This window comes from Phyllosticta capitalensis, assembly GCF_038381095.1.
Source record: "Phyllosticta capitalensis strain CBS 128856 chromosome Unknown BKA78scaffold_1, whole genome shotgun sequence".
Lineage (NCBI taxonomy): Eukaryota > Fungi > Ascomycota > Dothideomycetes > Botryosphaeriales > Phyllostictaceae > Phyllosticta > Phyllosticta capitalensis.
The window spans coordinates 1,080,168-1,106,411 of NW_027117439.1; the positions used below are offsets into that span (position 1 = coordinate 1,080,168).

General features: G+C 54.4%; 12 protein-coding genes across 12 annotated transcripts; 4 read left to right on the plus strand and 8 right to left on the minus strand.

Moving 5' to 3' along the window:
• Nucleotides 1–994: 994 nt before the first annotated feature.
• BKA78DRAFT_7156 (uncharacterized protein) lies at nucleotides 995–3,628 on the minus strand. The gene is made up of 2 exons (XM_066893628.1): nucleotides 2,825–3,628; nucleotides 995–2,729 (listed from the first exon to the last, which is right to left on the minus strand). The coding sequence occupies exons 1-2, from the start codon at nucleotides 3,262–3,264 to the stop codon at nucleotides 1,220–1,222; spliced, it is 1,950 nt and encodes a 649-aa protein (XP_066749042.1). The 5' UTR covers nucleotides 3,265–3,628; the 3' UTR covers nucleotides 995–1,219.
• A 364-nt stretch (nucleotides 3,629–3,992) lies between these two features.
• On the minus strand, nucleotides 3,993–5,148 carry BKA78DRAFT_291068 (solute carrier family 25 protein; the record flags this gene model as incomplete). The annotated part of the gene is made up of 5 exons (XM_066885837.1): nucleotides 3,993–4,116; nucleotides 4,166–4,604; nucleotides 4,664–4,755; nucleotides 4,805–4,952; nucleotides 5,001–5,148. 5 exons carry the CDS (start codon nucleotides 5,146–5,148, stop codon nucleotides 3,993–3,995), a joined length of 951 nt encoding a protein of 316 aa, XP_066749043.1.
• Nucleotides 5,149–5,386: 238 nt separating this feature from the next.
• BKA78DRAFT_301797 (NADH-ubiquinone oxidoreductase B12 subunit family-domain-containing protein) lies at nucleotides 5,387–6,328 on the minus strand. The gene is made up of 3 exons (XM_066887384.1): nucleotides 6,265–6,328; nucleotides 6,094–6,188; nucleotides 5,387–6,033 (listed from the first exon to the last, which is right to left on the minus strand). The coding sequence occupies exons 2-3, from the start codon at nucleotides 6,180–6,182 to the stop codon at nucleotides 5,871–5,873; spliced, it is 252 nt and encodes an 83-aa protein (XP_066749044.1). The 5' UTR covers nucleotides 6,183–6,188; nucleotides 6,265–6,328; the 3' UTR covers nucleotides 5,387–5,870.
• Nucleotides 6,329–6,482: 154 nt separating this feature from the next.
• Nucleotides 6,483–8,473, plus strand: BKA78DRAFT_7194 (ribonuclease H-like domain-containing protein). The gene is made up of 2 exons (XM_066893638.1): nucleotides 6,483–7,135; nucleotides 7,210–8,473. Exons 1-2 carry the CDS (start codon nucleotides 6,680–6,682, stop codon nucleotides 8,248–8,250), a joined length of 1,497 nt encoding a protein of 498 aa, XP_066749045.1. The 5' UTR covers nucleotides 6,483–6,679; the 3' UTR covers nucleotides 8,251–8,473.
• A 1,251-nt stretch (nucleotides 8,474–9,724) lies between these two features.
• BKA78DRAFT_348473 (peroxisomal copper amine oxidase) lies at nucleotides 9,725–11,988 on the plus strand (the record flags this gene model as incomplete). Its single annotated transcript, XM_066890643.1, has 4 exons — nucleotides 9,725–10,060; nucleotides 10,112–10,229; nucleotides 10,280–11,530; nucleotides 11,618–11,988. 4 exons carry the CDS (start codon nucleotides 9,725–9,727, stop codon nucleotides 11,986–11,988), a joined length of 2,076 nt encoding a protein of 691 aa, XP_066749046.1.
• Nucleotides 11,989–13,068: 1,080 nt separating this feature from the next.
• Nucleotides 13,069–14,939, minus strand: BKA78DRAFT_301803 (anticodon-binding protein). The gene is made up of 3 exons (XM_066887385.1): nucleotides 13,856–14,939; nucleotides 13,506–13,800; nucleotides 13,069–13,441 (listed from the first exon to the last, which is right to left on the minus strand). The coding sequence occupies exons 1-2, from the start codon at nucleotides 14,862–14,864 to the stop codon at nucleotides 13,544–13,546; spliced, it is 1,266 nt and encodes a 421-aa protein (XP_066749047.1). The 5' UTR covers nucleotides 14,865–14,939; the 3' UTR covers nucleotides 13,069–13,441; nucleotides 13,506–13,543.
• Nucleotides 14,940–15,320: 381 nt separating this feature from the next.
• Nucleotides 15,321–17,398, plus strand: BKA78DRAFT_329137 (glycyl-tRNA synthetase; the record flags this gene model as incomplete). The annotated part of the gene is made up of 3 exons (XM_066889644.1): nucleotides 15,321–16,488; nucleotides 16,538–16,959; nucleotides 17,012–17,398. 3 exons carry the CDS (start codon nucleotides 15,321–15,323, stop codon nucleotides 17,396–17,398), a joined length of 1,977 nt encoding a protein of 658 aa, XP_066749048.1.
• Nucleotides 17,399–18,201: 803 nt separating this feature from the next.
• On the plus strand, nucleotides 18,202–20,352 carry BKA78DRAFT_301808 (uncharacterized protein). The gene is made up of 2 exons (XM_066887386.1): nucleotides 18,202–18,436; nucleotides 18,747–20,352. Exons 1-2 carry the CDS (start codon nucleotides 18,372–18,374, stop codon nucleotides 20,023–20,025), a joined length of 1,344 nt encoding a protein of 447 aa, XP_066749049.1. The 5' UTR covers nucleotides 18,202–18,371; the 3' UTR covers nucleotides 20,026–20,352.
• Nucleotides 20,353–20,888: 536 nt separating this feature from the next.
• On the minus strand, nucleotides 20,889–21,977 carry BKA78DRAFT_7233 (uncharacterized protein). The gene is made up of 2 exons (XM_066893647.1): nucleotides 21,787–21,977; nucleotides 20,889–21,694 (listed from the first exon to the last, which is right to left on the minus strand). The coding sequence occupies exon 2, from the start codon at nucleotides 21,592–21,594 to the stop codon at nucleotides 20,971–20,973; it is 624 nt and encodes a 207-aa protein (XP_066749050.1). The 5' UTR covers nucleotides 21,595–21,694; nucleotides 21,787–21,977; the 3' UTR covers nucleotides 20,889–20,970.
• Nucleotides 21,735–22,490, minus strand: BKA78DRAFT_7297 (uncharacterized protein). The gene has a single exon (XM_066893662.1). The coding sequence runs from the start codon at nucleotides 22,368–22,370 to the stop codon at nucleotides 21,942–21,944; it is 429 nt and encodes a 142-aa protein (XP_066749051.1). The 5' UTR covers nucleotides 22,371–22,490; the 3' UTR covers nucleotides 21,735–21,941.
• A 929-nt stretch (nucleotides 22,491–23,419) lies between these two features.
• On the minus strand, nucleotides 23,420–23,873 carry BKA78DRAFT_7261 (uncharacterized protein). Its single transcript, XM_066893656.1, has one exon. The coding sequence runs from the start codon at nucleotides 23,803–23,805 to the stop codon at nucleotides 23,527–23,529; it is 279 nt and encodes a 92-aa protein (XP_066749052.1). The 5' UTR covers nucleotides 23,806–23,873; the 3' UTR covers nucleotides 23,420–23,526.
• A 527-nt stretch (nucleotides 23,874–24,400) lies between these two features.
• Nucleotides 24,401–26,206, minus strand: BKA78DRAFT_291077 (cation diffusion facilitator 10; the record flags this gene model as incomplete). Its single annotated transcript, XM_066885838.1, has 3 exons — nucleotides 24,401–24,798; nucleotides 24,865–25,739; nucleotides 25,812–26,206. The coding sequence occupies 3 exons, from the start codon at nucleotides 26,204–26,206 to the stop codon at nucleotides 24,401–24,403; spliced, it is 1,668 nt and encodes a 555-aa protein (XP_066749053.1).
• Between the last annotated feature and the right edge of the window lie 38 nt (nucleotides 26,207–26,244).

A 26,244-nucleotide genomic window follows, 5' to 3' on the forward strand; every position in this document is an offset into this window, starting at 1 on the left:
GAGCAGTTCTACGAGGCGCTCAAGATGTTTGGCACCGACTTCTTCATCATCAGCAAGATGTTCCCCGGCAAGACGCGCGCAAACGTCAAGCGCAAGTTTGTCAAAGAGGAACACATGAACCCCGATCGTATCAAGCGAGCGTTGATTGGTGAGGTCGTCCCGATGAACTTTGAGACGTTCAAGGAGAAGTCTGGCAAAGACGACGAATACTTTCGCGACCCGGAGGAGCTCAAAAGGGAGCTGGCAGAGGAGGAGGAGAAGCAGAGGGTGGAGATTGAGGAGGCGGCTGCCAGACATGCAGAACAGCAGCGACAGCGCGCGTTGGCGGAGGGCCAGAATGGAGAGGGCGAGGAAGGCGAGGGCGGCAAGAAGAAGAAGAAGCGGGAGAAGAAGAAGCCTCAAGCTCCCATCGGTGGCGACGACATTGAGATCGTTGAGATGGATGGTGATGAGCTGAATCATCGCTGAGTCGATTGAGGTTGCATGTTTGGAGAGGGTGGCAATGCAGTTCCTCTACCCTGGGTCTCGAGGAAATCTTCGTGGATGGCCTTTGCTGACGGCCATAGCATGCTGTTATAGAAGACCCAAAGATACTGGTAAATATCAATCAAGATGCAGCATACAACAAGCACATTTCCACAGGACCGCAAAGTTTCTCAAGCGGGACATGTATTCTACAGAACACTGCGAGTACAGAAGTTACTAAGAAGTGGCACAACTCATCCGCTTCACGTCTTGCCCCAACATCACCGGGCTTCAAGTGTGCCATCCTAACACAGCAGACCCAAATAAATCATGTTCTACTTTCTGCTCCCTTCCAAATCTACCAAAGCAATGATGCAATAATGCAAGAACCAAAAACCATGCAACCCCTCTATCCGAACGCCGTCGCTCCTCTCTACCACACAACCACACAATGCCACTTGGTCGCTAGCCAAACCAAAAGATAGCGAACCCAAAAGCAACCAAAGAACCAAATCATAGCGCCATGCCGCTCTCCACGTGCCAGAGCCACGAGATACGTAATGAGAATGAGAAAGAGAACGGACCAAAACCAAGACTTAAAAACTCCATGTGCAGAGGCAGGTGAGCACGATCCTTGCTTCCAAAGTCGACGAGTCAAGGGGGAATCTATGCGCTGGCTTAAACGAGAAAGCTGTGGGAGACGAGGAGAACTTTGCCAACAAAACGCCCAAGAAATGTTCCTCAGAGAGTTCTTTTACGCCTTCTTCTTCTTCTTCGACTTGGACCTCTGGAGCGGCGTCACCTTGCTGGGCTTCAGCAAGTGCACGCCATAGGCCGGGCTGACATGCCGCTGCACATCGTGCGCTGTTAACACGGAAACAGGATCGTGTCGACGCGGCAGCTCCCAGGGATCCGCAGATGGAACTCTTCTCCTGACGTCCTCGTACACCGCGGGCCGCATGGTGCGTGGTGGATGCACCGTGTAGCCCGACTCCTGGATGAAAGAATCGCGCTGGTCGAAGGTGCCGTAGTCTCTGTCTTGATCATGCCGGTAACCCCTTGTAGTTGGCCTCCGATGTTGCATCCCCGGGCTCGGGGCGCGTTGTCTCATCGGCGGAGAGTCCTGCTCGTAGTGGTCTGCAGGATACTCGCTGTACGTGTCGTACCGGCCACTTCGGATTGTTGCACTCCGGCGTGGCATCCCTGGGTGCGAAGCGTATTGTCTCGTCGGGGGCCTGTACTGCGGGTTGTATTGCGGGGCGGACTTGTTGTTCATCTCCTGAAATCGCGAGTCTTCGATGCCCTGCATATACCTGAGGTTCTCCATGCGACGTCTTTCAACGTCGTCATCGTCGATCTGGAGATGATTGATGGCGCGCATGCCGCGCTCGCGAGCGATGAAGTCCGCTGCCAGCTCTGGTTTTCTCGAGTACCCATCATAGCATTGGTTGATGAGGGGTGTTGAGTGCATGGAGACCATCGAGGTCGAGGCAGTCATGGGAACTGTTGCCGGGACAATGAATGGTCCTCCATGTGCCGGATCAACGAGCGGAGAGCTTGTTACTCGGGGGAGATGCGCATCAGCCTGGCCGTAATGGGAGAAGAACGGGTCTGGCTTGACCGGCCGGGGAATGCGTGATCTTGTGTCTTGGCGCTGGTTATAACCAGGCCAATTTTCCCCACACATAACATTCTCCGTCGGCAATGGGGCTGGTGTGTAATTGCTGGCTGCCACACTTTGCGGCTGTGGCACTCCTTGTTGAACAGCGTGTGGCATTGGTACGAACTCCTGGGTACGATTGTAGCTACCTGGAGCCAGTGTCGACAAACTTGAGTGGCTGTTCTCGCGTTGCTGGTGGCTGTGTTGCTGGGCCCGCGAAGAAGACCTGCTTTCTCTCTCGAGACCCTCCACCCTTGCGTTCAGTTCGCTGACTTTGGATAACAGCTGTTGCTGATCTCTAGTCTCGGGCAAGGGCACTGATAGCTTGGTATCGATCGAAGGACTCCAGGAACGCGTGTCGGTTGAGTCTCCCACGTCCGGGCCGCTGACAGGGGCCTTGTTGGAGATAGGACGCCCCTTCTCCGGCACACTTGTCGATGATCCACTCTTCAGGTCATCACTCGCCAAAGATTTAAGGAATCTCGATGATCTTTTCCTGGATTCATGGCGAACATTTTCGAGTGAATAATACCACCTCTTTTTGGAGTTGAGGAGAACTTTGAGATGAGGAGGGAGAGATAGGAGAGATTCAAGAGTCGTGAGACTACACGGTCGGTTAGTCTTGACTTTTTTTCTTTTTTCTTTCTTTTTTGCCATGTGAATGTGGCCTGCACAAAGAAACCATGCAAGTTTACTGACCTCGAGTAATGCGCGATTTCCTTTACAACAGCGTCTTTCAGAGTACTCCACTGATGATTCTTTCCATTGTCGTTCGGTTCCAAAGACTTTGCCAAATTAAGTAGTCCTTGGAGTTCCGTCAACATGGTGCTCATACAGCTGTCCAGGGAAACCTGCATCTGGTCCCTGGACGAAGCTGTGACAGCCTGATCCGGAAATTCGCCTCCAAAGAAGAGGACCAAGCGACCAAGTCGCCAGGAAAGATCGTCCTCCCAGATCAGACCCAGCTCTTTCGCCGCTTTCCTGAGCCCTTTGAGCTTTCCTCGTAACTTGGAGGATTCGACGCAAAGGCTGACCTTGAGCCACGCTGTCAACTGGTCCTCGTCCATGATATTTGAGAATGCGGTGGTAAAATCTTGATCGGATTTCGCATCATTTTGAATCTGATCTTGTGCTAACATCCAGAGCAGGACGTTGCTTAATTGGCCCTTTGTTGCAACCTTGTCAAATTGGAGAGCAGAAGCAACAACGTTCTCCGGAACTTGAACAGCGACATCTTCCTCCGTTGGACAACTAGGCGCAAAAGTCTTTGTCCCCAGTCCTACATAGCATTAGCAAAGGGTGTACATTGGAGACCACTTTCATGTATTACCGCTATCAGGTGATGGCTTCTCTTTGTTAGTCTCAGGATTCTTTCTCTTTACCCTGAAGGATCGGATAGAACTCTTCAGGGGACCCTCCATCAGCTTGAAGAGGGACATATTATAAGAGGAAGGAGGTCTTTCGCCCAAAGAAACCAAGTTGAATGAAATCAGAAACGATAATAATCGGAGAAAGAAGAGGCAATCGTGATCATTAGAAGTGATCCCAAATGCATGGTTTGCTTGGGGTATTTATGGGCTTCCACTCGCCCCTTGAGTCCCGTGAGAAGGCTAAGAGACCGCGATTCAAGGAGCCTAGTTGGTCATGATCTTGAGATAGAGCTTTCATAGCGTCTCCTCGCGGTCCTGGGCTACGTTAGTCTTGCTGCTCGGCCTCAAGCGCGACCGACTTGCACAGTTCTCTGCCTGATAACCAGGATCGCCATGGGGATAGTTGCCGCGAAGTCACCAAAAGACCAGGAGCTCGACGTTCGTTCGATTACAGCGTTGTTCTGGGTATGGTCTAAATCTATTCTTATTTACTATGTTCAATCGTCGTCGTGGTGCTCGTGGTCGGGATTCCAGAATCTTGGGAGGTAGAATTTGGTGTTCTCGTAGACGAGGAACGTTACACACGTGGTGGGAAGGACACGCACCACGTTCGGCAGCAATCTGATGATAAATTAGTCTGGAAGTAGACGCAAGGGATAGGATCCCAAACCCTTTGTAGAAACCCGCGACACCCTCCCTCTTCCATAGCTGAGTGACGACATCTCTGGCCGAACGGTACTCGGAACCAGCATCATATGTTTGCAAGCGCGACCGTATGACTTGATAAGGGTATGTGATGCTGCCAGCAAAAATCTTTGAAGACGCACTGAGGTAGAGGTAGTCCCAGTTGCTCAGCTCGGCCTTGCCTCCTACCTTGGAACCCCGAAAGTGCTTCAACTGCTCGTATGCCATAAATTGGATTGCTCCATGGGAAACGCCAAACAAAGACGGTATGAGGCCACGGTAGAATCCTGAGAGCCCTTCTCTCCTCATTATTTCGGATGCGCCATGAGCGATGCCACGGTAAGCACCTGGAGTGTTTCGACCGGTCGATAGCATGCGTGTCTTGATGACCCATATCGGATTGGTGCACACAGCGGTCAGGATACCTGGCGACAATTAGTTTGTTTCTTTGTGAGACCGGTGCGCGAGAAGCCAGGAAGCGTACCTGAAGCCCCGGAGGCCAGGAAATAGTCCGAGGACGCGAGCCGCCGGCCTGCCCCGCGCCAACCTTGGAAGATGTCTTTGAGGTTACGATACCTGAGCCACGTTAACAAAGACTCGAGCCAAACCACGGGATGCCACTCACCACATGAAGTATAGGCCCCAGCTTATGGAGTTTCCAATCATGTTTGGCATCAGTCCCCGGTACAGAGCTTTGACGCTGCCCTCATCGTGGACGATGTTGCGCAGGATAAGGAAGGAATTCCCCCATCGCGGTTTATGAGTCCGATCCACTGCAAGGGCGTCAACTCAGACTTCGACGTTGGTTGGCGAGTACTGACGTTGGAGTCGCGTCTTCAGGACATCGAAAGGGTGGGCGACCAGAGTTGCGATGACGCCAGCGGAGAAACCGGCGAAGGATTCTACGATGGAGGGAGACAGTGTGGGCGAGGCGGTCTTGCCATCTATCGGAGGATAGACTCGGGGCATAGTAGGCGAAAGACTGTGTCGCGCATGCCGCAGAAGGGAACAGGGAGCGTTCGGGCCTGTCGCAGGCGTGGAGGAGGATGAAAGAGGCGCCACTGCGCTGACTCGGCGTGGGTTGGTGTTGGTTGCTCCTACCTTAGCTCACCGCCCGCTGCCCCTCCATGCGCTTGGAAGGCCGTTCTCGTCACAAGGCACACAAAACGACTTGCCGGCAATCAATGTTTGGTAGCGGTACGGTATAGTAGGAGTAAGTAGCTGCGACTGAGATCACTGGTAGGCTCAAGTTTCTTTTACATTTCGGGCTCTAGCACCATTCCGAGCGTCGCCATTCGCCGAGGCGCGCCGAACCCTCCGTAGCGTTTGTAGCGCCGCGGCCAAGGGGGATGCCCCCATTATGTCATCCCGCCGAGTCCCAGGCGATGTATACTCCTGCCAATCATTGCGCTCCACGACGAGTACCTCACTGTACCAATTGCTCGAGGCTGGACGTTTGGAAGAACAATGACAGATTGCAAAACGCCCGCGGGGGCTATGGTACAAAGACAACTCCGGGGCCACTTGTGAACAGCACGGGGAGACTCCGGTAGCGTAATCTGAGCCCATGATTGGCGCCGATGCTCTATTCAACCTCGAGATTGCTCATGCTCGTCTTTCGCTCGAGATTCACGACCTGTATTTCCATCTTCACCGCAGGCTTCTTGTACAATGTCGTCCGATTGATCGTGCTAGTGGTGAGACTCGCCATGGCCGTGGCTCTTGTCCGCGGGGAAGAAGAAGGCTTCGGCCGCTACGTAGACGAGGAAGGCTGCCGTTCCAATGCCCAATCCGGGGAATGCGCCTTTGAAGCGGTTCCATCGCGAGAAGGGTCCGGTGTATCTCCACGCCTCACTGGAGCGGATCGAATCAGCATTGGGAGTTGCTATGCGGAGCAACAATGGAGAGGCTCACTATCTCCTCCATGGATCATTCGCAGGACTGCCGGTTGCTGCGGCGAGCTTCCTGGGGTCAAAGCCGGTCAAGTTGCCTCGAGGCGCCATGGTGTTCTGGCCAGCAAGATTAGCTGAGTATCGTTCAGAAGCGCTCGAGTGAGGTCGGGTGGGACGTAGAAATTGCTCGTACCTTTAACGCGCACTGAGCCGGATGGTCAGTCCGAAGCTCAATGATGGACGTAGGTGATGATGGTCAAGGACGGGGTAATGGCCTGGGCGCGATTGGACATAGCTTGCTGGGGACGTTTCGTAATAAAAGTGCCCAAAAAGGCATTGTTTACCAGCACGGTCAAAGCTCGGTGTAATCAATACAGCCTTGGCTGGCAGCGGCTGGATCAACTCACGCCAAATGCACATCCCGCAGCTCTACCACCCACCAACCCATCCAGCGCACTCTAATTTACGGACGGAGACAGACGGGCACTCTTATCGATTTCCCTGAAGTACTTCGACCTCCAGCCTCTCGATCATCGCCTTTCCGACAACCCGTATGCGTACCAGACCCCATTCCATCCCAAGATCGGCCATCGACTCGCGATAGAAGGATGCCGCCAGCAGTGAGCCGGTATCCGCCTCACAACGTCTCGAATCCCTTTCAGCACCTCAATCCACAGCATGCGCTTCAGGCATCCCACCTTCAACACGCCAATGCTGGCCTCCAAGGCCAAAACATGAACCAACACCCCAGCTTCGGTGGTGGCAATCCGAATGGCAACGTCAACATATTCGGTCCAGCAACGAGCAATGCGAGCCTCGCAGGTGGTTTCGGGGGAGGGGGAGGGCTTGGAGGCGGTGGATCAGGCTTGGCCAGTCACGCTGCGCAGATGGGTTTTGCTCATGGCGCAGCTTTGCAACAGCAGCGGGAGCACGAGGCGGCCACAATTGCTGCAGGCGGAGCCAAGGGCATGGGAACTCGGATACGAGAAGTCTGGAAACACAATCTTGCTCAAGAGATGGCGATTCTGAGGAGTTTAGTGGACAAATACCCCTACATCAGCATGGTATGTCCAGCAAGGCCTGGCTTGACTCGAAGCCCTTCACGAGGCTGGTGAGCATCATTAACTCGGCATGTCAGGACACCGAATTCCCCGGCGTAGTCGCGCGCCCCATGGGCGATTTCGTGACAAAGGCCAGCTATCACTACCAAACCGTTCGCTGCAACGTCGACCTACTCAAAATCATCCAACTAGGCATAACGCTCTTTTCAAGCGAGGGCGAAATCCCGCCGGCGCAAATCGAACAAGGCGCTGTACAGCAACGAGGACCCTATTCGAACAACCTCATCATGTGTCCGTGCACATGGACATTCAACTTCCAGTTTTCTGTGGAGGAGGACATGTATAACGAGGATTCCATCCAGGTGCTCAAGAAGGCCGGAACCGACTTTGAGAAACACGCGGAAATGGGCATAGATCCTTTGGAGTTCGGCTCACTCCTAATCACCTCGGGCCTTGCCCTTTCGGACGACGTCAACTGGATATCATTCCACTCAGGCTACGACTTTGCCTACCTCGTAAAGCTCATGTGGTGCAAACAGCTTCCCGACGACGAAGAGCACTACCGGAGACTCGTCAGCATTTTCTTCCCACGCCTTTTGGACGTCAAGTTCCTTTGGCGCCACGCGCACAAGCTTGTGACTATCAACGGTGTCAGCGCGCAAGCACAAAATATCCTCAACAGCCTTGGCTCCAAATCTGGACTGCAGGATCTTGCCGAAGAGCTTGGATGCCAGCGAGTGGGCACACAACATCAGGCTGGTTCCGACGCTTGGCTTACTGGAAACGTCTTCTGGCAAATGCGGTCGAAGATCTTTGACGGCCAGCTCCCCTCCGACATGAACGGCCAAATGTGGGGTCTCACTGGAGTCGGTCCACCAGCCTCTGCCACAGCTCAGGCGGCTGTGCTTGCGGCTCATGGCCATGCTTCGAACGTCAATGGTGGATTTCCGCCGGCGCTAGCCTTCCACACTGGAGGCACTCCGCACAGGGAAGGAGGACCGAGCACGCCTATCACCAACGCGGCGGGTCTCGCGAGCGGAACCCCTGGGCCTGGTGGACACGGACTGGGTGCCATGACGCCGGGAGGTGGCTTTGGAAATTTCCAGTACAAGGGCTGAAAGAGCTTAAGCTCACCTCATCCCATGGCGCTTGCTTTCCATCCCCGCCTCTTCCTCCTGTAAAAGACGATAATGCTCCTCAATTCCTCTTTCTATCACTGACCCGCTCTGGGATTCAGCTCACACCTTTGAATGGACTGTGTCCGGGGAGCAATGAAACGCTTTGCTTGCCATCGGGCGAGCGGCGCATGGTGTTGTGTGTTTGCCGTATTTTGGTACCTTGCCTTTTTCCTTTACTGAGAGCTGGAGTTTTGCGACTTGCCACGGCGGAACTTCAAAATCCGGGGCCTTCGTCTTCTCTCCTGCATTAGTGGCGTACTGGGTGATTAAGAACTTCTGGTTTCCGCAAAGGGGTAAACTTGTCGGGAGCAGGGTGGAATTTGACCGGGTTAGGATCTGGGCTTCTAGCGATTGAGGATAGGGAATGCCTATCCGTCCTTTTTGCTTCATATTTGGACACGCGTGATGCTGGTCTCGTGGTAGAGAAACCGGGCATGTATTCGTCTCCGTGATTGAGAACGAATCGTTTGCTGTTGATGATCTTCCAAGGGCCCGCTTTCTGGGGACTCCGTGGACACGTCAAACGCCTGCCATGCAACTGTTGGCAGGATTTGAGCCTTGTGCAAGCAAGCAGCTTGAAAGCGGCTCCAGTCTTGCGACTCCCAAGTTCCTCGGTTGTCATGTTCGTGTTGCTGTTGGCTCGCGGATACGTAAATGAGCAAGAAAGTATGATGATGGCAGTGATTGATATTGCTACTATTTTTTTTCCTATTCAAGAATCGCCTCGGTATCTCAAAGCGAAGACTGTTCCAGCATGCCATGATCCGAGGCTGGCCGCTCACCGCATAGACATGCCCGACTAAGTCAATTCTCTTACGCAGACCGGAATGCTGGGACGAAGGCCGGTCGGGCGTCATGGCTGTCGAGCAATCAGCAGCGGCACCAAGTCAGCAACACCACAAAGATATGCGGATCGAGGCAAGCTTCCCGCCAACGCTCATGCGACCTTGCATATCGACGGAATCGCCAGCCTAAACGCAAATTGGCCACCGGCCGCGACGAGATGGGGAGGCGACTAGCCGTAAGAGGCGAAAAAAGCCCGGCGGTTGCGGAGGCACACCAGCCCAGTGCTTATCGCGCGGAGAGGAAGCGTTATCAATTGCGCGCCCTGGACGCGACCAACGACGACTGCTATCCCATTACGGCATGCAAAGGACCATTGACAACTGGATTGCCCTGCCGCCGAGCTCGGATTCGCCGTGCACGAAAGTTTCCCGGGCTGAACCAGGCGCTGCAGATGTCAGGACCCCTCCTCAGAGTTTACTATATATCGTGGAGGCTCCGTCTTGATAGCTGTGCTGTTGCGAAATAGACTTCAAACTTCTTCTTCCGCTCTATACCCCCTTCCTCGTTTGTTGACCTGTCTGTGACGGTCTTGATACTTCTCCAGAACCTTTGAAGACAGCATACCAAAATGGTGCTCGAACGCGTCAAGCAGCTCGCCTCGCATGTCACGGGGCAGACTGCTCCTCCCCACCCGCTCGACCCCCTTTCCGAGGTTGAGATTGAGAAGGCCGTTGCCATTATTCGCAAGGAACATCCCGATGTCCACTTCAACGCAGTATCGCTATGGGAGCCCCGCAAGAAGGAGATGATGGCGTGGTTGGAGAACCCCAATACGGCACCGAAGCCGAAGCGTTTTGCGGACGTCGTGTGTATTGGAAGAGGAAGCAAGGTGTACGATGGTGTGGTGGACCTTGAGAAAGAGACGATCGTGTCCTGGGGATTGACCGACGGTGTCCAGCCTTTGGTGAGTTTCCTAACATCTCCAGGCGAGACGTTCATTCTAACTCGCTTTAAGATTACTATGGAGGACCTGCAAGGCGTCGAGGGTATTGTGCGGAAGGACCCAAGGGTCATTGAGCAGTGCGGAATCATTGGAATCCCGCCAGAGGATATGCACAAGGTGTACTGTGACCGTAAGTACCTGGAGAACATCCTCCCAAAACATCATGTTGACGAATCGCAGCATGGACGATTGGCTACGATGAGCGATTTGGCAACAAGGTCCGCCTTCAACAAGCCCTCATGTACTACCGGCCGTCCGTCGACGACTGCCAGTACGCTTACCCCCTGGACTTCTGCCCCATCTTCAACGCCGATACCCAAGAAATCATCCACATCGACATTCCCAAGGTCAGGAGACCACTCAGCACCGCACCGCCGATCAACTACCACGCTGCTGCTATTGAGGCTGAGAGTGGGTTCCGGGCAGACTGCAAGCCCATCAACATCACGCAGCCTGAGGGCGTCTCTTTCAACATGGACGGACGTACTATTTCCTGGCAAAACTGGAAGCTGCACATTGGTTTCAACTACAAGGAAGGTATCGTCCTTTCCAACGTCACCTTCAACGACAAGGGCAACGTTCGTCCTGTTTTCTGGCGTATCTCTCTCGCGGAGATGGTCGTCCCTTACGGAAACCCTGAGCACCCTCATCAACGCAAGCACGCCTTTGACCTGGGAGAGTACGGCGGTGGCTACATGACCAACTCGCTCTCTCTTGGTTGCGACTGCAAGGGTGCTATCCACTACATGGACGCATCGTTTGTCAACCGCGCCGGACAGGCACAGACGATCAAGAACGCCATCTGCATCCACGAAGAAGACGCCGGCATCCTTTTCAAGCACACCGACTTCCGCGACGAGTCTTGCACGGTCACCAGAGCGCGCAAGCTCATCATCTCGCACATCTTCACCGCCGCCAACTACGAGTACTGCGTGTACTGGATCTTCCACCAAGATGGTACCATCCAACTGGAGATCAAGCTGACCGGAATCCTCAACACGTATGCGATGAACCCCGGCGAGGACCTCCACGGCTGGGGCACTGAGGTCTACCCCGGTGTCAACGCGCACAACCACCAGCACCTGTTCTGTCTACGTCTTGACCCCAACATCGACGGTCCGAACAACAGCGTCGTCGTTGCGGACGCTGTGCCCGGCTCTGCCCCTGTTGGTTCGGCAGAGAACTTCTACGGCAACGCCTTCTGGTGCAAGAAGACGCCGCTGAAGACGCAGGGCGAGGGTATGAGCGATTACGATGGCAACACTGGCCGCACCTGGGAGATGTGCAACCCCAACAAGCTCAACCCCTTCTCCCACAAGCCCGTCAGCTACAAGCTGGTTAGCCGCGAAGTGCCTCCTCTGCTTCCCAAGGAGGGCAGTTTGGTGTGGAAGCGCGCTGGGTTTGCTCGTCACGCCGTGCACGTCACCAAATGTAAGCCACACCTGTCTCCCTACCCCTTCCCCTTTCCAACTTCCACTCCCCATACCACTATGGAACCAAAGCTAACCAACCACACAGACGACGATGAGCAGATTCACCCCGCCGGCCGCCACGTGCCTCAAACAAGCGGCGAGCCCAGCGCCGGTCTTCCCGCCTGGATCGCGGCGGCGCCGCATGAATCGGTCGAAAACACTGACGTCGTCCTATGGCACACATTCGGCATCACGCACTTCCCTGCACCCGAGGACTTCCCCGTCATGCCTGCCGAGCCCATGACGCTGCTGCTACGCCCGCGCAACTTCTTCGACCGCAACCCCTGCATGGACGTCCCGCCCTCCTACTCCAGCACCCCCTCCAGCATCGCACAAGGCAAGGCGGCTGGCGTCGGCGGTGTCGTGGACGGTGTTAGCCGTCTGGCTTTCGGTGACAAGGCCTCTTGCTGCAAGTAGCTCGTTGCAAAACAGCCAGCGAGAGCCGGTGTGTGGGGATTGGGTGTGGGTGTCTTTGGGGTTGGCGTGGCGTTGGGGGCGTTGGATGCGGGAAACATGCGAAGCAGCGGTTGGTGACGACGAGAAAAGTCAAGGCTTGCCACGCGTTCAAAGTTGCCTCTTGTTTTGATTTGGGATTTGGATCTTTGCTTCTTGTTACCTGGTTTGATGGGTCTGGTCTTTGGAAGTCTCTCGCTGCAAACTCAACTTGGGCGATCGAGAATGTAAATTTTACGAACTTAGCTACGTTACAGATTTTGACTTACGACCATTGTCCTGGTGTATCAAATGCGCGCTGTTGCGAAGATGCCTCCGGAGTGATGGTTGAATTCCCAGACTGGTGATCCTAATGGCCTATCTATCTTTGCGCACTTCTTGAGATCTCTCAGGCCTTCTGGTAACTGCGTTTCGATGTTCTCAAACCATGTGCTGAGCTCCCATTCTTTCCGCTCAAGTCTTAGGTGGCACCCTCATTCGTCTTTTTTTGGTCGGGGACTTGATAGTGATGAGAATAGCATTTATCCTGTCCATCCGGGCCTGCGACATGGTCTTTTCCCGATCTGTTCGAGTTCGCGACTGAAGTCGCACCGCATGTTAGTCCGTTGATGTTTCCTTTTGCTTATCCTACCTGGATCTACAGGGCCAGCTCTTTTTGGCGGCCACATGTCCTTATCCGTGAAGGTGTGGCACTTCACTGCAAACCTACATGGATGATTGAGAATTCAAACCCTGCGAAGTCATCTTTACTGTGCTGTGAGCCAAAGGCTCACAGCACTAGATTTGTCGATTTCACTGTTCAAGGGAGGGCTGGTAGAGTTGTAATGAGAAGTCGCCGCAGTTAAATGTTGGACGGTAGAAGTGTACAGTTACTTGTGAATATTGCAGATGGAACATTCGATAGTGGGGGCGGCTGGTGGGAGAAGCAAAAAGAAGTGTTGTGGACTTGTGGTGAAGTGAAGGAAATCGTTCACTGAAGAGGGGCAGATGATGACATCACCGCAGCGTCGGATAAGTGAGCAAAAAAAGTGCAAAAAAAGATGATTCAAAGTCCTAGTCCTGGAGGGCTTTCGAGCTGTTAGCATAAAATTCATCTCAGATGAATGTAAGACGGAACTTACGGTCGAACCCTCGACTTTCGCATAACCACAGAGGCCATACCTATCCCGCACAGGGATAAATATAAGAACGACACGCTAGCCACTGCGTCACAGGACTTTTGATTTATTTAGCGTCAAGCTCGCTCAATCGGATTATCAAGCAGAGTAAGTCTCTGTGCGGGGCACCAACGTAACGACAGGGGCTAAGCGGGCCAATCACGGTTGCGCGCTGACTTGGTCAAACGGTGCCAAACTCAGGCCAAACGCGCTCATGGCTGCTCATGGCCGCTCATAGCCCAACGAGCGAGAGGTAACAACTGTTTGCCGCTGTCAGAATCAAGCCAAAGGAGGTAATAGTCGATTTGGGTATACTGTACATACACTTGTTTCCCATCTCGCAAATCTCCCAGGAGACCCCTTTACAGGGCGAACCTTGTGCGGACCTTTTCGCTGCCAGCCTTCCACTGCCACTCCTGCCCGCTCGCCTGTTGGATGCCCTTGTCTATCCTGCGCAGCTTCAGCGTGAAGCGCGGTCCCAGCTCCTGTAATCCCGCCTTGATGTCTTCCACGCCCTCAATCGGTTTGCCGTCCGTGTCCGTTACGCTCTTCTCCGACGCCCGCTTCTCGCGGAAGACGTAACGATGCCGCCGCACGAAGATGTAGTCGCGTTGGTTGTCTGTGGGGTATGCCCATTAGTTTTACATCCGGATAAGCTGGAGAAAGGGACTTACGCAGTGTCATGACTTGCCGGCCCTGGATCTCTGGCTGGGGAGGGAACATGATGCGAAAGAGGTGTGCGGTCAACAGACCAAGGGGTGTGCGGAAGTTGTTCAGAATGAGCTCCGGGTAGTGGTTCGTGGCGTTTCCGTGTCCTGGCAACTTTTTGCCATCTACCCAATTGCTGATGCTGAAGTGGAACATGGGACCGTTCGGGAGGTGCACAATGTCCAAGCCCGAAGGTTTCTTCTGATCCTCGTTGAGCACAACGACCGCAGTGTACTCGCGATTTGTGGCAAATTTGGAAATCTCTCGTACAGAGTACTTGTGTCCGTAGCGATGGGCGGTGCGGCGGATGTATGTGCTGTTCGGGAAAATCTCCGTAAGAGTTTCGGCTTGGTCATGGAGTGTGCTATTGATCGCGGTTGTAACCAAAATCTTTGGTTCTCGCTGAGCTTCGAAAAGTGAAGGGAATTTGGCGGCCAGCGACTCGGGCGTCATGCTGAACTTTGTGCTCATGGTCGATCCAGTTGGACTAGAGCCGCGTTCTTGTCGCGATGGCTCCGATTTGGCCTTCTGGGGTTTCTTGGGGGTCTCTTCCTCGTCTTCGTCCTCTTCTCCGCTTTCCGACTCGTCCAGCATGCTGTCGCGGTCGTCGTCGGACTCCTCTTCAGATTCCTCTGCGGCGTGCCTCTCCTCCTCTCGCTCAGCTTCCTCGGCGGCAAGCTTTTGCCTCTTCAGCCTCTCCACATCAACGGCGTGGTTGAGAATGTCCTCCTCATCGCCGTCCACGTCGTCCCATGTTCGCTTCTTGTCGATAGTTGTTGGTACGTTCTCGGCAAGTCTCTTCTTCTTGAGTTCCGGGTTCTTGGCCTCCTCGCGCTTCCGTTTGAATCTCTTGTCGCGTTGAGCGCTGTCCCGAACTTTTTTTTGCTTGTGGTGGAACTCCTGGCGCTTCAACTTGTTTCCGCTCTTGAAAGGGAGAGCATGCTTTGCCGACAAGTCGAGCTTTCCCGAGCCCATTGTGAATGTCGACTTGGGCGAATTTGTGGGTAGGCTGAAGGGTAAGTCCTGGGATCGAGGGAACTTTTGGCTTTCCGTCTGGAGCGCGCAGAGCCGCAGATCCCTGGCAGCAACTTTTTGCGCACGGCCAATCGGCTATTCTGAAAGGGGCTCACCGCCGGAGTGGACCTCCGAGCTCCCGACGTGTTTGCACCCTTGACAAACAAAAGTTCTGGCACCTTGGGCATTGTCGAGTCATTGCGTTCTGACTGTTTCTGTCTTTCATCCACCCACTGTGAGCTTGCCAAGTTCATGCGCCAGGTACTAACGTCCTTGCGCATCAATTGCTCACTTCCAGCTCGCCCAGCTCCATTTCGTCCCACTTGGACCTTCGTTCAACGTAGAACGTTCGCTTCGACCCCCGCCGCATTTAAAGTCGCGACCCAAAAGCGCAAGACAGCAAAGGAATCACCGCAAATGGCTACGACCACCAAGGCTGGCGAGGCCTTCGACAGGGCTCAGTTCGAGTCCCTTATGCGCCGTCGTCTCTTCTACACTCCTTCGTTCGAAATCTACGGCGGTGTTTCTGGTCTCTACGACTACGGTCCGCCTGGTTGCTCGTTGCAGGCCAATGTCATTGACCTGTGGAGGAAGCACTTTGTCTTGGAGGAGGACATGCTGGAGGTCGACTGCACCATGCTTACTCCAGAAGAGATTTTGAAGACGAGTGGTCACGTTGACAAGTTCGCGGACTGGATGTGCAAGGACCCCAAGACCGGCGAGATTTTCAGGGCGGATCACTTAGTCGAGGAGGTTCTGGAATCTCGGCTGAAAGGCGACAAGGAGGCTCGCGGTCAAAAGATCACTGAAGAGAAGGAGGACCCCAAGAAGAAGAAAAAGAAGGTCAAGGAAATCAAGGCTGTCAAGCTGGAGGACTCCGTTGTTCAAGAATACGAGGAGATTCTCGCCAAAATTGACAACTACGATGGCCCGGAGCTTGGAGAGCTCATGATCAAGTACGAAATCAAGAACCCTGCCACTGGTGGCGAGCTCCAGCCTCCCGTTGCCTTCAACTTGATGTTCCAGACCTCTATTGGACCTAGCAGCAACTTGCCCGGATACCTGCGCCCAGAAACTGCTCAGGGTCAGTTCCTGACTTTCCAGAAGCTCCTTGAGTTCAACCAGGGCCAGATGCCCTTTGCCTCTGCTTCTATTGGCAAGTCTTTCCGCAACGAAATCTCCCCCAGGAGTGGTCTGCTGCGTGTCCGAGAATTCCTGATGGCCGAGATTGAGCACTTTGTTGACCCCGCCGGCGGCAAGAAGCACCCCAGGTTTAGCGAAGTCAAGGATGTCAAGCTTGAGCTCCTCAACCGCGATGTTCAGCTTTCCGGCAAGACCACGGTCGAGACCACGCCCATTGGCGAGGCTGTGGAGAAGGGCATTGTCGACAACGAGACGCTCGGTTACTTCCTCGCAAGGATACAACAATTCTTGCTCAAGATTGGCGTAGACCCTTCAAAGATTCGCTTTAGGCAGCACATGGCCAACGAAATGGCCCACTACGCTGCTGACTGCTGGGATGCCGAACTTCTTACCAGCTACGGCTGGATCGAGTGCGTTGGCTGTGCTGACCGCAGCGCATACGGTATGTTTCAATCCTAGGGTGATAGGGAGCGTACACTGACATTTTTAAGATCTTACTGTGCACATGAAGAAGACTGGTGCCCCTCTGCTGGTGAGGGAGCGCCGCGCTGAGCCTCTCAAGGTCGAGGAGTGGCAGGTCGACATTGACAAGAAGAAGTTTGGTCCCAAGTTCAAGAAGGACGCCAAGACTGTCGAGGCTGCTATCGAGGCGTTGACCCAGGACGTGCGTGAGAAGCTTTCGCTGGACCTCAACAACGACGGCAAGATTACGGTTGACGTCGCTGGCGTCGGCGAGGGCAAGGTGGAGCTTGGCAAGGACTTGATCAACATTGAGAAGCGCACGAGGGTTGAGAACACGAGGGAGTACACGCCCAACGTGATCGAACCCTCTTTCGGTATCGGCAGAATCCTGTACAGTCTCATGGAGCAAAACTACTGGGTCAGGCCAGGTGACGACGAGGGAGCGCGCGGTGTAAGTTGTTTGCTCATGCGCACGGCCGAAAGCAGCTAACTAAAAGGTGTAGGTGCTGTCATTCCCGCCAGTTGTGGCACCTACCAAGGTGCTGCTTGTGCCGCTGTCGTCTCACGCCGACTTTGGGCCACTCGTGTCGCGGCTGAGTCTGAAGCTGCGCAAGATGGGCATCTCTAGCCGCGTGGACGATTCGTCCGCCAGTATTGGCAAGCGGTACTCGCGCAACGACGAGCTGGGCACACCGCTCGGTATCACGGTCGACTTTGAGTCTGTGCAGAATCAGACGTTTACGCTGCGCGACCGCGACTCGACACGGCAGGTGCGCGCCAGCGAGGAGGAAATCTTCGCAGCTGTCAAGAAGCTGTGCGACGGCGAGGAGACGTGGGCGGACGTGGAGAAGAGGCTGCCCAAGTTTGAGGGCCAGCAGCTCGACTCGTAAGAGCCTCAACAGGGTCTCCAAGCAGTGGTTAGGGGAGGTCAAAGGCTCCTTGTCATACTCTCATCGAGATAGGTAGCTAGTCCGAGAAGCAATGCATCGAGGTGGACTGGAAGCGGTGACTGTGGATGGATACGACCTGTCGCTCCGTGGGTCGAGGCGGATGGCGTCGGGCGTGACCCAGAGCCCCTCATGGCGGATCCCAGAGAAGGCAGAGGAGAATTTGAGTGGCTCTCGGGCCGTTGATGGTCTTTTCCCGTGGAACGCAATGCAGCCGGACAGGAGCTGAGCGGTGCGCGCCAGTAGGTACGTACCGTTTGCATGTATGTATCCTGCTGTATGTAAGTATCCAGCACGTCGTCTGCAGTGTCGCCTATGCGGCCCCGAGCCGTCTCCCCCTGCCAAAGCATCCACGGGGCCCTCGCACCGCGTCTGCCGTCACTCAGTCGCCCTTTTTTCTCCTGTCCTGACCTGGCGAGCTGATGAGGTCTCGCCGTCGTCCAGTTGCGTTGTATGGAGATCTGGTGACGCTTCTGCGGGGGCCTATCAGCGCCGACGAGGGGCTTGCGGATCGACTGCTGTCAATTCTACTGCGAGCAAAAAAAGAAGCGCATTTGCTTTCACTCTGCCTTTTGACTCGTTTCCTTTCTTCCGCCCTCGCCGCTCCTCCTCGCTAAGTCTCGTCGTCTTGCTCCACAACGACTCCCTGTACACCCGCCCCGGACCCATCGCGCTTTGCCTCTTGTATCATTCTTACTCCATCACCGAGCCGGCGATCTTCAACTAACCAGTGAGCTACTTGTCATGTCCTGCACCGAACTGTCCTCTAATCATGAGCCAACTCAGCTGCTGGGCCACTTGTAATTTCACGGAACGGCTTCCTTGACCGGTCTTGAAAATATATGCTACGCTCACTGCGCCGCCACTCGTGCTGCCAGGTGGCGGACGTGAAATTTTGCGCGAGGACAAAGTTGGAATGGAGCGCGGTCAGCCATCGTTATCTCGCAGTCGAGAGTCGTCTGTCGGCAGCTCGACTTCTCTGTAAGTCGTGCTTTCTTCTGAGAGGCGGGTGGGATCAGGCCGACCGACAAGGAGCAGTCGCGCGGGCACAGAGATGGTCCTGGTGCAACACTTCCATTTTTGAGAAAATATGCATTGAAAGAGGAGTGTCACATTGGGGGCGTTGTAGTCCACGGTCGAGCCGCTAGATCCCCAGAAAATCCCAGTGCTTTGGTACGGAAATCCAGTTATTCGGATTCGGGAGCCCAAGCTGCTGGGACGGCACGCCTCTCAGTCTGACGCCAAAACAAAACAATATAAGACTACTGACTCGACCACAATCACTTCCTAGACATTCGACTCGTTCTTTACATTCGACTGACCTTACCCACGTCGTTGAAAATGGCCGCACCTATCCAAATTCCGTCTACTACATGCCATGCGACTCGCTAGAGCAAACACGCCTCGAAATCCTTCACCGCGTCTTTTTGACTGCGCTCGATGGCTCCCTTACCACCGCACCCCTATCGCCCTCCGTCCAGAGAATACTGGATGTTGGCACTGGCCCCGGTTCTTGGGCCACCCAAATGGCCGACCGGTTCCCTGACGCCGAGATTGTCGCCGTCGACCTCGCAGTCTGGGAGTTATCATCGCCCACTCCTGCGGAAGACAAAGAAAACATCATTTGGGAGATTGATGACTTGGAGCCATGTATTGCGCCACCAAGGCCAACTTCCACCAATCCGCAAATACCGGCCGCATCAAGAGACCGACATCGCGAAGCAGATGATCCGCATCCCCTGACCCAGGTAACCAACGACTTCGAAAACATTGCAATAGATCCGGGCTATGCCAGTGGTAGTACGAACCGCACAGTCTCGGATGGACCGCATTCTATGATCTCCGAGCCCCTGGCAGAGTTCTCTGAAGACCAGGAGAACAGCAGCGACGAAGAGAATGACTCTGACGGCATCGCTAGTTGGGACTTCAGCGAACCCTTCGATTTCATTCACATCCGAAACATGAAGGGCGCCTTTCGCGATTGGAGCGCCGTGTTCCGCGAAGCATATTCGAATCTCGTCCCTGGCGGCGTTCTCGAAGTTTGCGACCTCCTGATGCAGTTTGCGCCCTCCTCTTCCTCGTCCGCATCTTCCTCTGCAACGACAACCCCCAAAAAGCCTCGTAGTAGTGCGACAGCAGCAGCCGCAGATAGCTCATCATCAGCCCTCCAAACCCTCGTCACCGCCACCATCGAGGCCGCCGAGCGCGCGGGCCGCTCCATGTCGCTCGCGCACATCCGCAGCCCAGCGCAACTCGCAGCCGCCGGCTTCGTCGACATCCACACGCGTGTCGTCGACCTGCCCATGGGGCCGTGGCCGAATGACGAAAAGCGCGCCCTCATGGGCAAGATGTGGCTGGTGGCGTGCGCCGAGGGCATCGAGGCGCTGTGCCTGCGATTACTGACCCGCGAGGCTGGGTGGAGTGCCGAGCGCGTTAGAGAAATGGTGGCAGTCGCGCGGGCAGAGTTGCTTGAGGGACGCCATGGCGGGGTCAAGACGGAAGTTGTGTTTGCGTGGGGAAGGAGGCCGAGGGGTAGGTCAAGGGGTAAGGCAAGAGGCCACGGCAGATGAGGCCTGTTGCTTTTGCAATCGCCTTTGCGACTGCTCAGCCCGCTACTTGAACCTTATCTGGCCACCTTAGGTGCAAGCGGTCTGAATTCGCCTTGCATGGAAAGGAAAAGACTCATCAACACCAGAAAAGCCCACGGCCGGCGGGCAGCCCAGTCGCGAAGGGGATTGGCAAGAAGAGTCCAAACATCAGGACGACGAGGTGATGCAAGAGAAATGGGATTGCTTGGACTTGATTATGACAAGCGCCATCAGTTGTTACCTCTCGCTCGTTGGGCCATGAGCGGCCATGAGCGCGTTTGGCCTGAGTTTGGCAGGCACCGTTTGACCCAAGTCAGCGCGGCAACCGTGATTAGCCCGCTTGGCCCCAGTGGCTACGTGAGCGCCTCACAGGCAGACCTACTTCCCGCTTGATAAACTGATTGAGCGAACTTGACGCTAAATAAAACAAAAGTCCTGTGACGCAGTGGCTAGCGTGTCGTTCTTATATTTATCCCTGTGCGGGACCGTTGCGCGGGTTTGTTTTGTCTCTCTGTTTTCAAAGCTGCATCGTGGCATTCTGCGTTGGCGTTATGGCTCAAGACTTAGCTCCTTCCTCTCTCTCCTATCTCTTGCCCCCCTCTAATGAATCTGTCAGAAATGAAGGAGCCTCCATTTGAAAGTCTGGCTTCTTTCCTTTCCCCCTTTCCCGGTTGCGTTTCTCCTGAATCACCTCTATGCATGATCGGTGTTGGTGGAAATCGAATTTCATGTATGCTGTAGTAACGACATCTCAAGCAGCTCATGAGTAAAGTCCCCTGTCCAACTCAAACTTTGAGTGATTATGACAATCAGCCAACTGGAAGTCCCGTATGTCCTCGATCTTTGCATGCGAAGTAGAGTAATCGCCAAAACCCCCTGGATATATCCTTCCCCCTTCCCGTCTCTCCGCCACTCCAAACGACATTACTACCTCCTCAAATTCCCACCCCCGGGGCTCTCCCCCTCCAACTCCGCCACATCATGTACCCCCCTCCCATCCATCTCGGCGCGATTGAAATTTCCTCCGTACCATCCTTGCGTGCCCTTCGCGTCGGCGCCCACCTCATGCACCTGTCTCGAGTCCCCACCCAGCTCATTAATCTCGCCCCCGCCCATCTCGTTGCTCATCACCGTCGCACCGCCCGGCGACGTGGCGTCCTTCTCGTTTGCCTCCTCGTTTGCGGCGGCGGCAGCAGCAGCGCCGTCGGACGCGGACCCCTTGTGATGCCGACGTAGTATTGCCCACGCGGCCAAGCCGAGCAGTGCGACGCCTGCAACGCAGCCGATGACGATGCCGGCGATGGCGCCGCCCGAGAGACCAGAAGAGCCGCCGTCTCCTCCTGTCGCTGCCGATGATGACGATGATGAGGCACCCCCGGTCGCTGATGCCGCCACGCTGCCAGAGGAGCTGCCTCCTGCCGCCGTGCTCGTCGTCCTCGATATTGCAGCGCCGGCCACCCAGCCGTCGATGGGATGGCCGTAGGCTGCGTCGCCATTTGTGAATGTTACGGTCACGTTGCCAGATAGCGCGGTCGAGTCGTATTTTGTCATTGTGTACGTGTTGCCGGCTGTGAAGCTGGAGAAGCAGGTCCCGCCGTAGAAGGGGCGGTCCGTGTCCACGGCAGTATCGGGGGGCGTGAGGTCGTATTCGCTGAAGAAAACTTGAAGTCAGTGGGGGCGCGATGTTGACGTCGGCAAAATTTTGGAGGTGAAGAGATGTTGGAAACTCCAGAATATAACCACCTGAATGCGCCTCGCGAATTTCCAGCCAAGAATTTGATATCTCTCCAACATCTGCCCTCGCACTTGAACTTAGGCCGCCCGAGTGACCAGTCCCACTGACAAGTGCGAATGAGCAAAATACGTGAGCTCCAGAGACACCGGCGCACCCAAAAATATCAAGAAAAAGGAAAGAAAAAGAACAGAGTAACAGCAATAAATGGCGCCACGTACCTTGGACAACAAGCAAAGTACCCCGAAAAGTCGCCAGTCGACACCGACGTCGCAGTATCCCAACCAACCGGACACACCAGTGGAGTCACCAGCGGTGCGATCGAACTTAAAGAACCCGAGACTGAGCTATAATCTGCAATCCATTGCGTCGGATAGCAGCTGCTAAAAGTCGAGCCCGGTACGGGCATTGGCTCATTGATCCAGACGTAAAAGTTTGAGACCATCGTGAGGTGGCTTGATGTGCATGCTGAGGGTGGCGTGAAGGTTGTGGTAATGGCGACGGTGGCTTCAGATCCAGATGAGGCGGAGGTCGTGGCGGCAGCGGATGACGAAGTTGACGTTGCCAGCGTCGTGCCGGGCGCAGTGCTCGACATGATTTATTTTGCGACGACTGTTGGTCGCGATGATGGAATCCGGCTGCTAGACGATACTTCGGATTACGGAGTAGACAGTGCAATGGGGAGGTCGTCAATCGTTAGCAACGTTGCGCGCGACGTTGGATTTCGCAGCATGCATACACCGTTGGTGGTGGAGAAGGTGAGAACGGTATTCATATAGGCCATGCGCTCCTGAACCAGGGTAGCACGGAGCGCAGCTTAATTCTCTTTTGCGAATGCGGTGCCGCTGCGCCCGCCGACATGGTGGTTGGTCGCGCGAGGTTGTGGATAGAAGAAACGGGCGTGATCTGCGAACTGAGTTGCCGGTGTGCCTGCCCGTGTTCTGTGCGGCCGCCATGCGTCAAATGCCAATGGCCCCAAATAGTCCCCGACGCCGCGCCGTGGGCGCTGTCATTGGCCCTGAGCACCTTTGCAATGTGGAAGCTGAGTCGGACAACTGTGTTGGTGCTGCGATGGCTAGGTAGCCGATTGGTGCGCTGTTGATGCGTGGAGTGATTGGGACCAGGGCATGGTAATAATTTGGGATGAAGGATGCAAGGGCATTTTTACCCGCTGAGAAATCAGTTCAAATCAGCGCAAAGTCCTGTTCCCCTTTTGCTTACCTCCACGTGCCTCTTGGCCCACTGCCAAATGCCCAGCTTTTTGCGCAATCAGAGGCTACTTTGAAGCGCTCAAAGAGTATCCATCAACTGGTTCATGGAGCTTTCGGTTCCCGTTGTACGAGGTGACGGGTTGAAAGGTTGGGGGCGGAATAATGGTTTGACTGCATGATGGCCCCGAGCAAGGCCCCCATAATCGCGGACATGGACCCAAATTCGACCGCCGTCGCTTTCGCTTTTGCAAACGCATCTGAGGTCTCGACTCTCGACACGTGAAATCGGGACAGTATGACGGAATGCCGTGTGTTGCGAATAGCATGGGATTGTAAAGACTTTCGCATGGCCGCTGAAGATCAAAGGCGAACTGCAATTTTCAGAACCTCTCATGGTGCTGGTTGCTCTTGAAGGTCAAGCATGACCTCCGTCGGATTGCGTGAAAGGTCCAGGTGCATTCATGTGTTCGTTTACCCCTGGTACATACTGCCCCCCTGCGACCCCTCAAAATCCTACGTTTCTGCTGTTTGCTGGCTTGATCAGTTCCTGGTATCCTCAGCCACAAACGGCGACAAAAATACTACCAAATGATTGATTTGGCCCCTATCAAGAAGACGGTGAAGGATCGCATTCGACACGTACCTATCGGACTTTGCACGCACTAGAGTGCGGCTTTGCATATAAGTCCGAGTCCGGCATTGCGGCAGTGTACGCGCTTGCATCGCATTGGCGTCGAAACATGTTCTTCGAGCAGGGCGAATGAGCCGTTTGCTAGTCTCTTGATCACGCAAGAGGAAAGACCGCGTATGTAGCTGCATACGACTACTTCGAGTGTTTACAACGCGGGCGCTTGCGGCATGCGGTGACCATCGACATCTCTAGCGCTGATTAGTGCGTACACTAGACTTCGTTGAATTGAGTTGGCTGCCTTTGCAGGTTAGCATGGCTCTGCAAGCTCTGTGGAATTCAGGCTCTATTTCCAGGCCTGTATCCACGGCACTATTTCTCCCGCGGCATATATGTACAAATATGTAAGATCGATTAAAAGCGGACTCAAGACTGACTTAAAATGGGAATCATGTTGCCAAGCAAATGGACTCGGAAGAGATCAACAAGTATTTACCACTAGGAAAGTTGCGTTCTCAGACGGAAAGAACGCCCGGAAATTTTCCCAAGGCACATGGGCAGAAGGAATCTGGGTTCAAAAAGTAGGTGTTCATAGGTCCCAAGGTCTAATGAAACGCGCGCCTGTAAGCACGAAAGAAGCAACAAAAGGGATGCGACTGTGTGTTTTTGCTGTACAGCTTCGAATACTGTCGGACGAAAGGAAAAAGACGTGCTGAGGACAGCGACCAAAAAAGGAGGTAATTGAGCAACGCTCCATGTACAGCTGATATGTACACCAGACCAGCCTTAATCATGCTGCTGCATGTGGGTTGGAAGGTTCCATGTGGCGTAGTCTAGGTGGACGAACGCACGATCGACGCTCGGTACACTTTCGAGCACGTACTGGAGACTCTCGCCGAGATCGTGGGCATCCCTAAGGCTCATGTGCTCGTCAAGGACAATGTCGACCTCGACAATGAGCTTGTCGCCCGAGTGGTAGGCCTGTAGTCCTTGGATATTCCTGATTGTCTTGGCAAAGCGCATGGTGAGGTAGAGGAGAATGTTGCGTTCATCGGCCGAGGCAGCAGCGCCAGTGAGGTTTCGGATGTGTGTGGTTGTCGTTTTGGACCAGTTGAAGATGACGTAGAATGACAGGAGGACACCTCCGAGAGGATCCATCCACCATACCTTAGCGTAGAAACCGACTAGCCTGTGTCAGCGAACCTGCATATTCATGCGCGGATCAGATTAGATCAGAAAAGCAACCATACCTAACGGGAAAATGATGGAGAAAAAGTTGAAGACTACGTCCGTCATGGCATCTTGAGCAAGAGCCTGCACACTCGAGTTTTTAATCAGACGGCACCAGACCCAGCAGAGACCCTTGACAAGCACGGTGCAAGCCATGATGGCCAGGGCAGGAATAGTCAGTTCGACGATATTGTGATCGGGGCCAGAAAGCTTTTGGAAACCTTCCAGCATGACCTGTACGAAGGAGGTGACCATGATCACCGAAAACACCAACACTCCAATGGGCTCCAACTTTCTCCTTCCAATTGGGTAAGAGTAAAAGTCTGGGCGCGAGATCAACCATGTGGTGACCCACACAATGGCGGTACTGAGGAAATCCAGAGCAGCGTCGACCAAACTGGCAAGAACGGAGACCGAGGAGGTCATGACCGTAACAATGATTTTCATGATCAGGAGAATCGTGTTTGCCAGGAGATTGACGTAAATGGCAATCTTGACGATTGAATGCTGACTGTCGGTCTCCTCTTCAGGTGTGTAAAGCGGCATCTTGACCTCGGGGTTTTCGATGTCATGGCGTTCTGCACTGGGCGACAACAGGGGCGTCTCCTCGTCGGGTACCTTGTAAAGATTCTTGGGTGTACGCTTCACTTTTCTGTTGCTGCTATTTTCCGATCCAGTTGACGCATACATGCTTCCGGACAGCGGAGTTCTGCCATTTAATTGCGGAGAGGCCGGGGCCGTCAAGGCTTCCTCTGAGATAGTTTCAGGAATGTCCACGTGCGTTTCCGGCGCATGATACTCCTGGATCAGATTGTGAGGAAGGGAGGAATCCAACAAGCGGTCGATGAAGGCATATTGCTGAATGAGGTAGTTGTTCCTCTCGTAGTACTCGCGACTGGAAAGCATTATCAGCGAACCGACGGTCCTGTTGCGTCATCGGGCCGCCCTAAGCTTTCTTTGAACCTACATGGGTTTCTTCATCTTGCTCAACTCCTCCTCGCTTTTCCAATATTGTTCCCATTTGTATCGAGGATTGCTGTTACCGATAAGACGCTGGCTTCTCATCTGAGGCGTCATGAGAACCTGGGCGCCACTGAGAGAGCTCCTTCGATCCGGGGTTGTGGGCGGCTCTCCATAGCCCCAGCCATCGCCGTGCCTATCCTCCAGATCATCGCTGTACCTAGCCTCACTCCGAATGCTTGGAGGTTTGTGAGAGGCCCGACTGCTGAAAGACTGCTGCAGCACAGATGGTAAATTTTGTCCGCGGGTCGAGAAGGCTCGGTCATCGGAGAGAGGCAGAAAGTTTTTGAGGCTAGGAATGCGGCCGAATTGGGGCGGCGACGCGCTCGGCTGGTCGGCCATGGTGATGAGAGTGTAGGAAGGTTGGTATAATGGCGAAA

What these genes read in the sequence shown, in the direction of transcription:
- BKA78DRAFT_7156 (XM_066893628.1), bottom strand. Translation starts at nt 3,264, where the DNA reads ATGTTAGCACAAGATCAGATTCAAAATGATGCGAAATCCGATCAAGAT. An exon ending in GAAATCGCGCATTACTCGAG is followed by an intron (nt 2,730 to 2,824) that starts GTCAGTAAACTT and finishes CCGACCGTGTAG; the next exon opens with TCTCACGACTCTTGAATCTC.
- BKA78DRAFT_301797 (XM_066887384.1), bottom strand. Translation starts at nt 6,182, where the DNA reads ATGGCGCCTCGAGGCAACTTGACCGGCTTTGACCCCAGGAAGCTCGCC. An exon ending in AATGATCCATGGAGGAGATA is followed by an intron (nt 6,034 to 6,093) that starts GTGAGCCTCTCC and finishes GATCCGCTCCAG; the next exon opens with TGAGGCGTGGAGATACACCG.
- BKA78DRAFT_7194 (XM_066893638.1), top strand. Translation starts at nt 6,680, where the DNA reads ATGCCGCCAGCAGTGAGCCGGTATCCGCCTCACAACGTCTCGAATCCC. An exon ending in AATACCCCTACATCAGCATG is followed by an intron (nt 7,136 to 7,209) that starts GTATGTCCAGCA and finishes TCGGCATGTCAG; the next exon opens with GACACCGAATTCCCCGGCGT.
- BKA78DRAFT_301803 (XM_066887385.1), bottom strand. Translation starts at nt 14,864, where the DNA reads ATGGGCTCGGGAAAGCTCGACTTGTCGGCAAAGCATGCTCTCCCTTTC. An exon ending in CCGGCAAGTCATGACACTGC is followed by an intron (nt 13,801 to 13,855) that starts GTAAGTCCCTTT and finishes CATACCCCACAG; the next exon opens with ACAACCAACGCGACTACATC.
- BKA78DRAFT_301808 (XM_066887386.1), top strand. Translation starts at nt 18,372, where the DNA reads ATGGAGCGCGGTCAGCCATCGTTATCTCGCAGTCGAGAGTCGTCTGTC. An exon ending in GTCGGCAGCTCGACTTCTCT is followed by an intron (nt 18,437 to 18,746) that starts GTAAGTCGTGCT and finishes ATCACTTCCTAG; the next exon opens with ACATTCGACTCGTTCTTTAC.
- BKA78DRAFT_7233 (XM_066893647.1), bottom strand. Translation starts at nt 21,594, where the DNA reads ATGACAAAATACGACTCGACCGCGCTATCTGGCAACGTGACCGTAACA.
- BKA78DRAFT_7297 (XM_066893662.1), bottom strand. Translation starts at nt 22,370, where the DNA reads ATGTCGAGCACTGCGCCCGGCACGACGCTGGCAACGTCAACTTCGTCA.
- BKA78DRAFT_7261 (XM_066893656.1), bottom strand. Translation starts at nt 23,805, where the DNA reads ATGCAGCTACATACGCGGTCTTTCCTCTTGCGTGATCAAGAGACTAGC.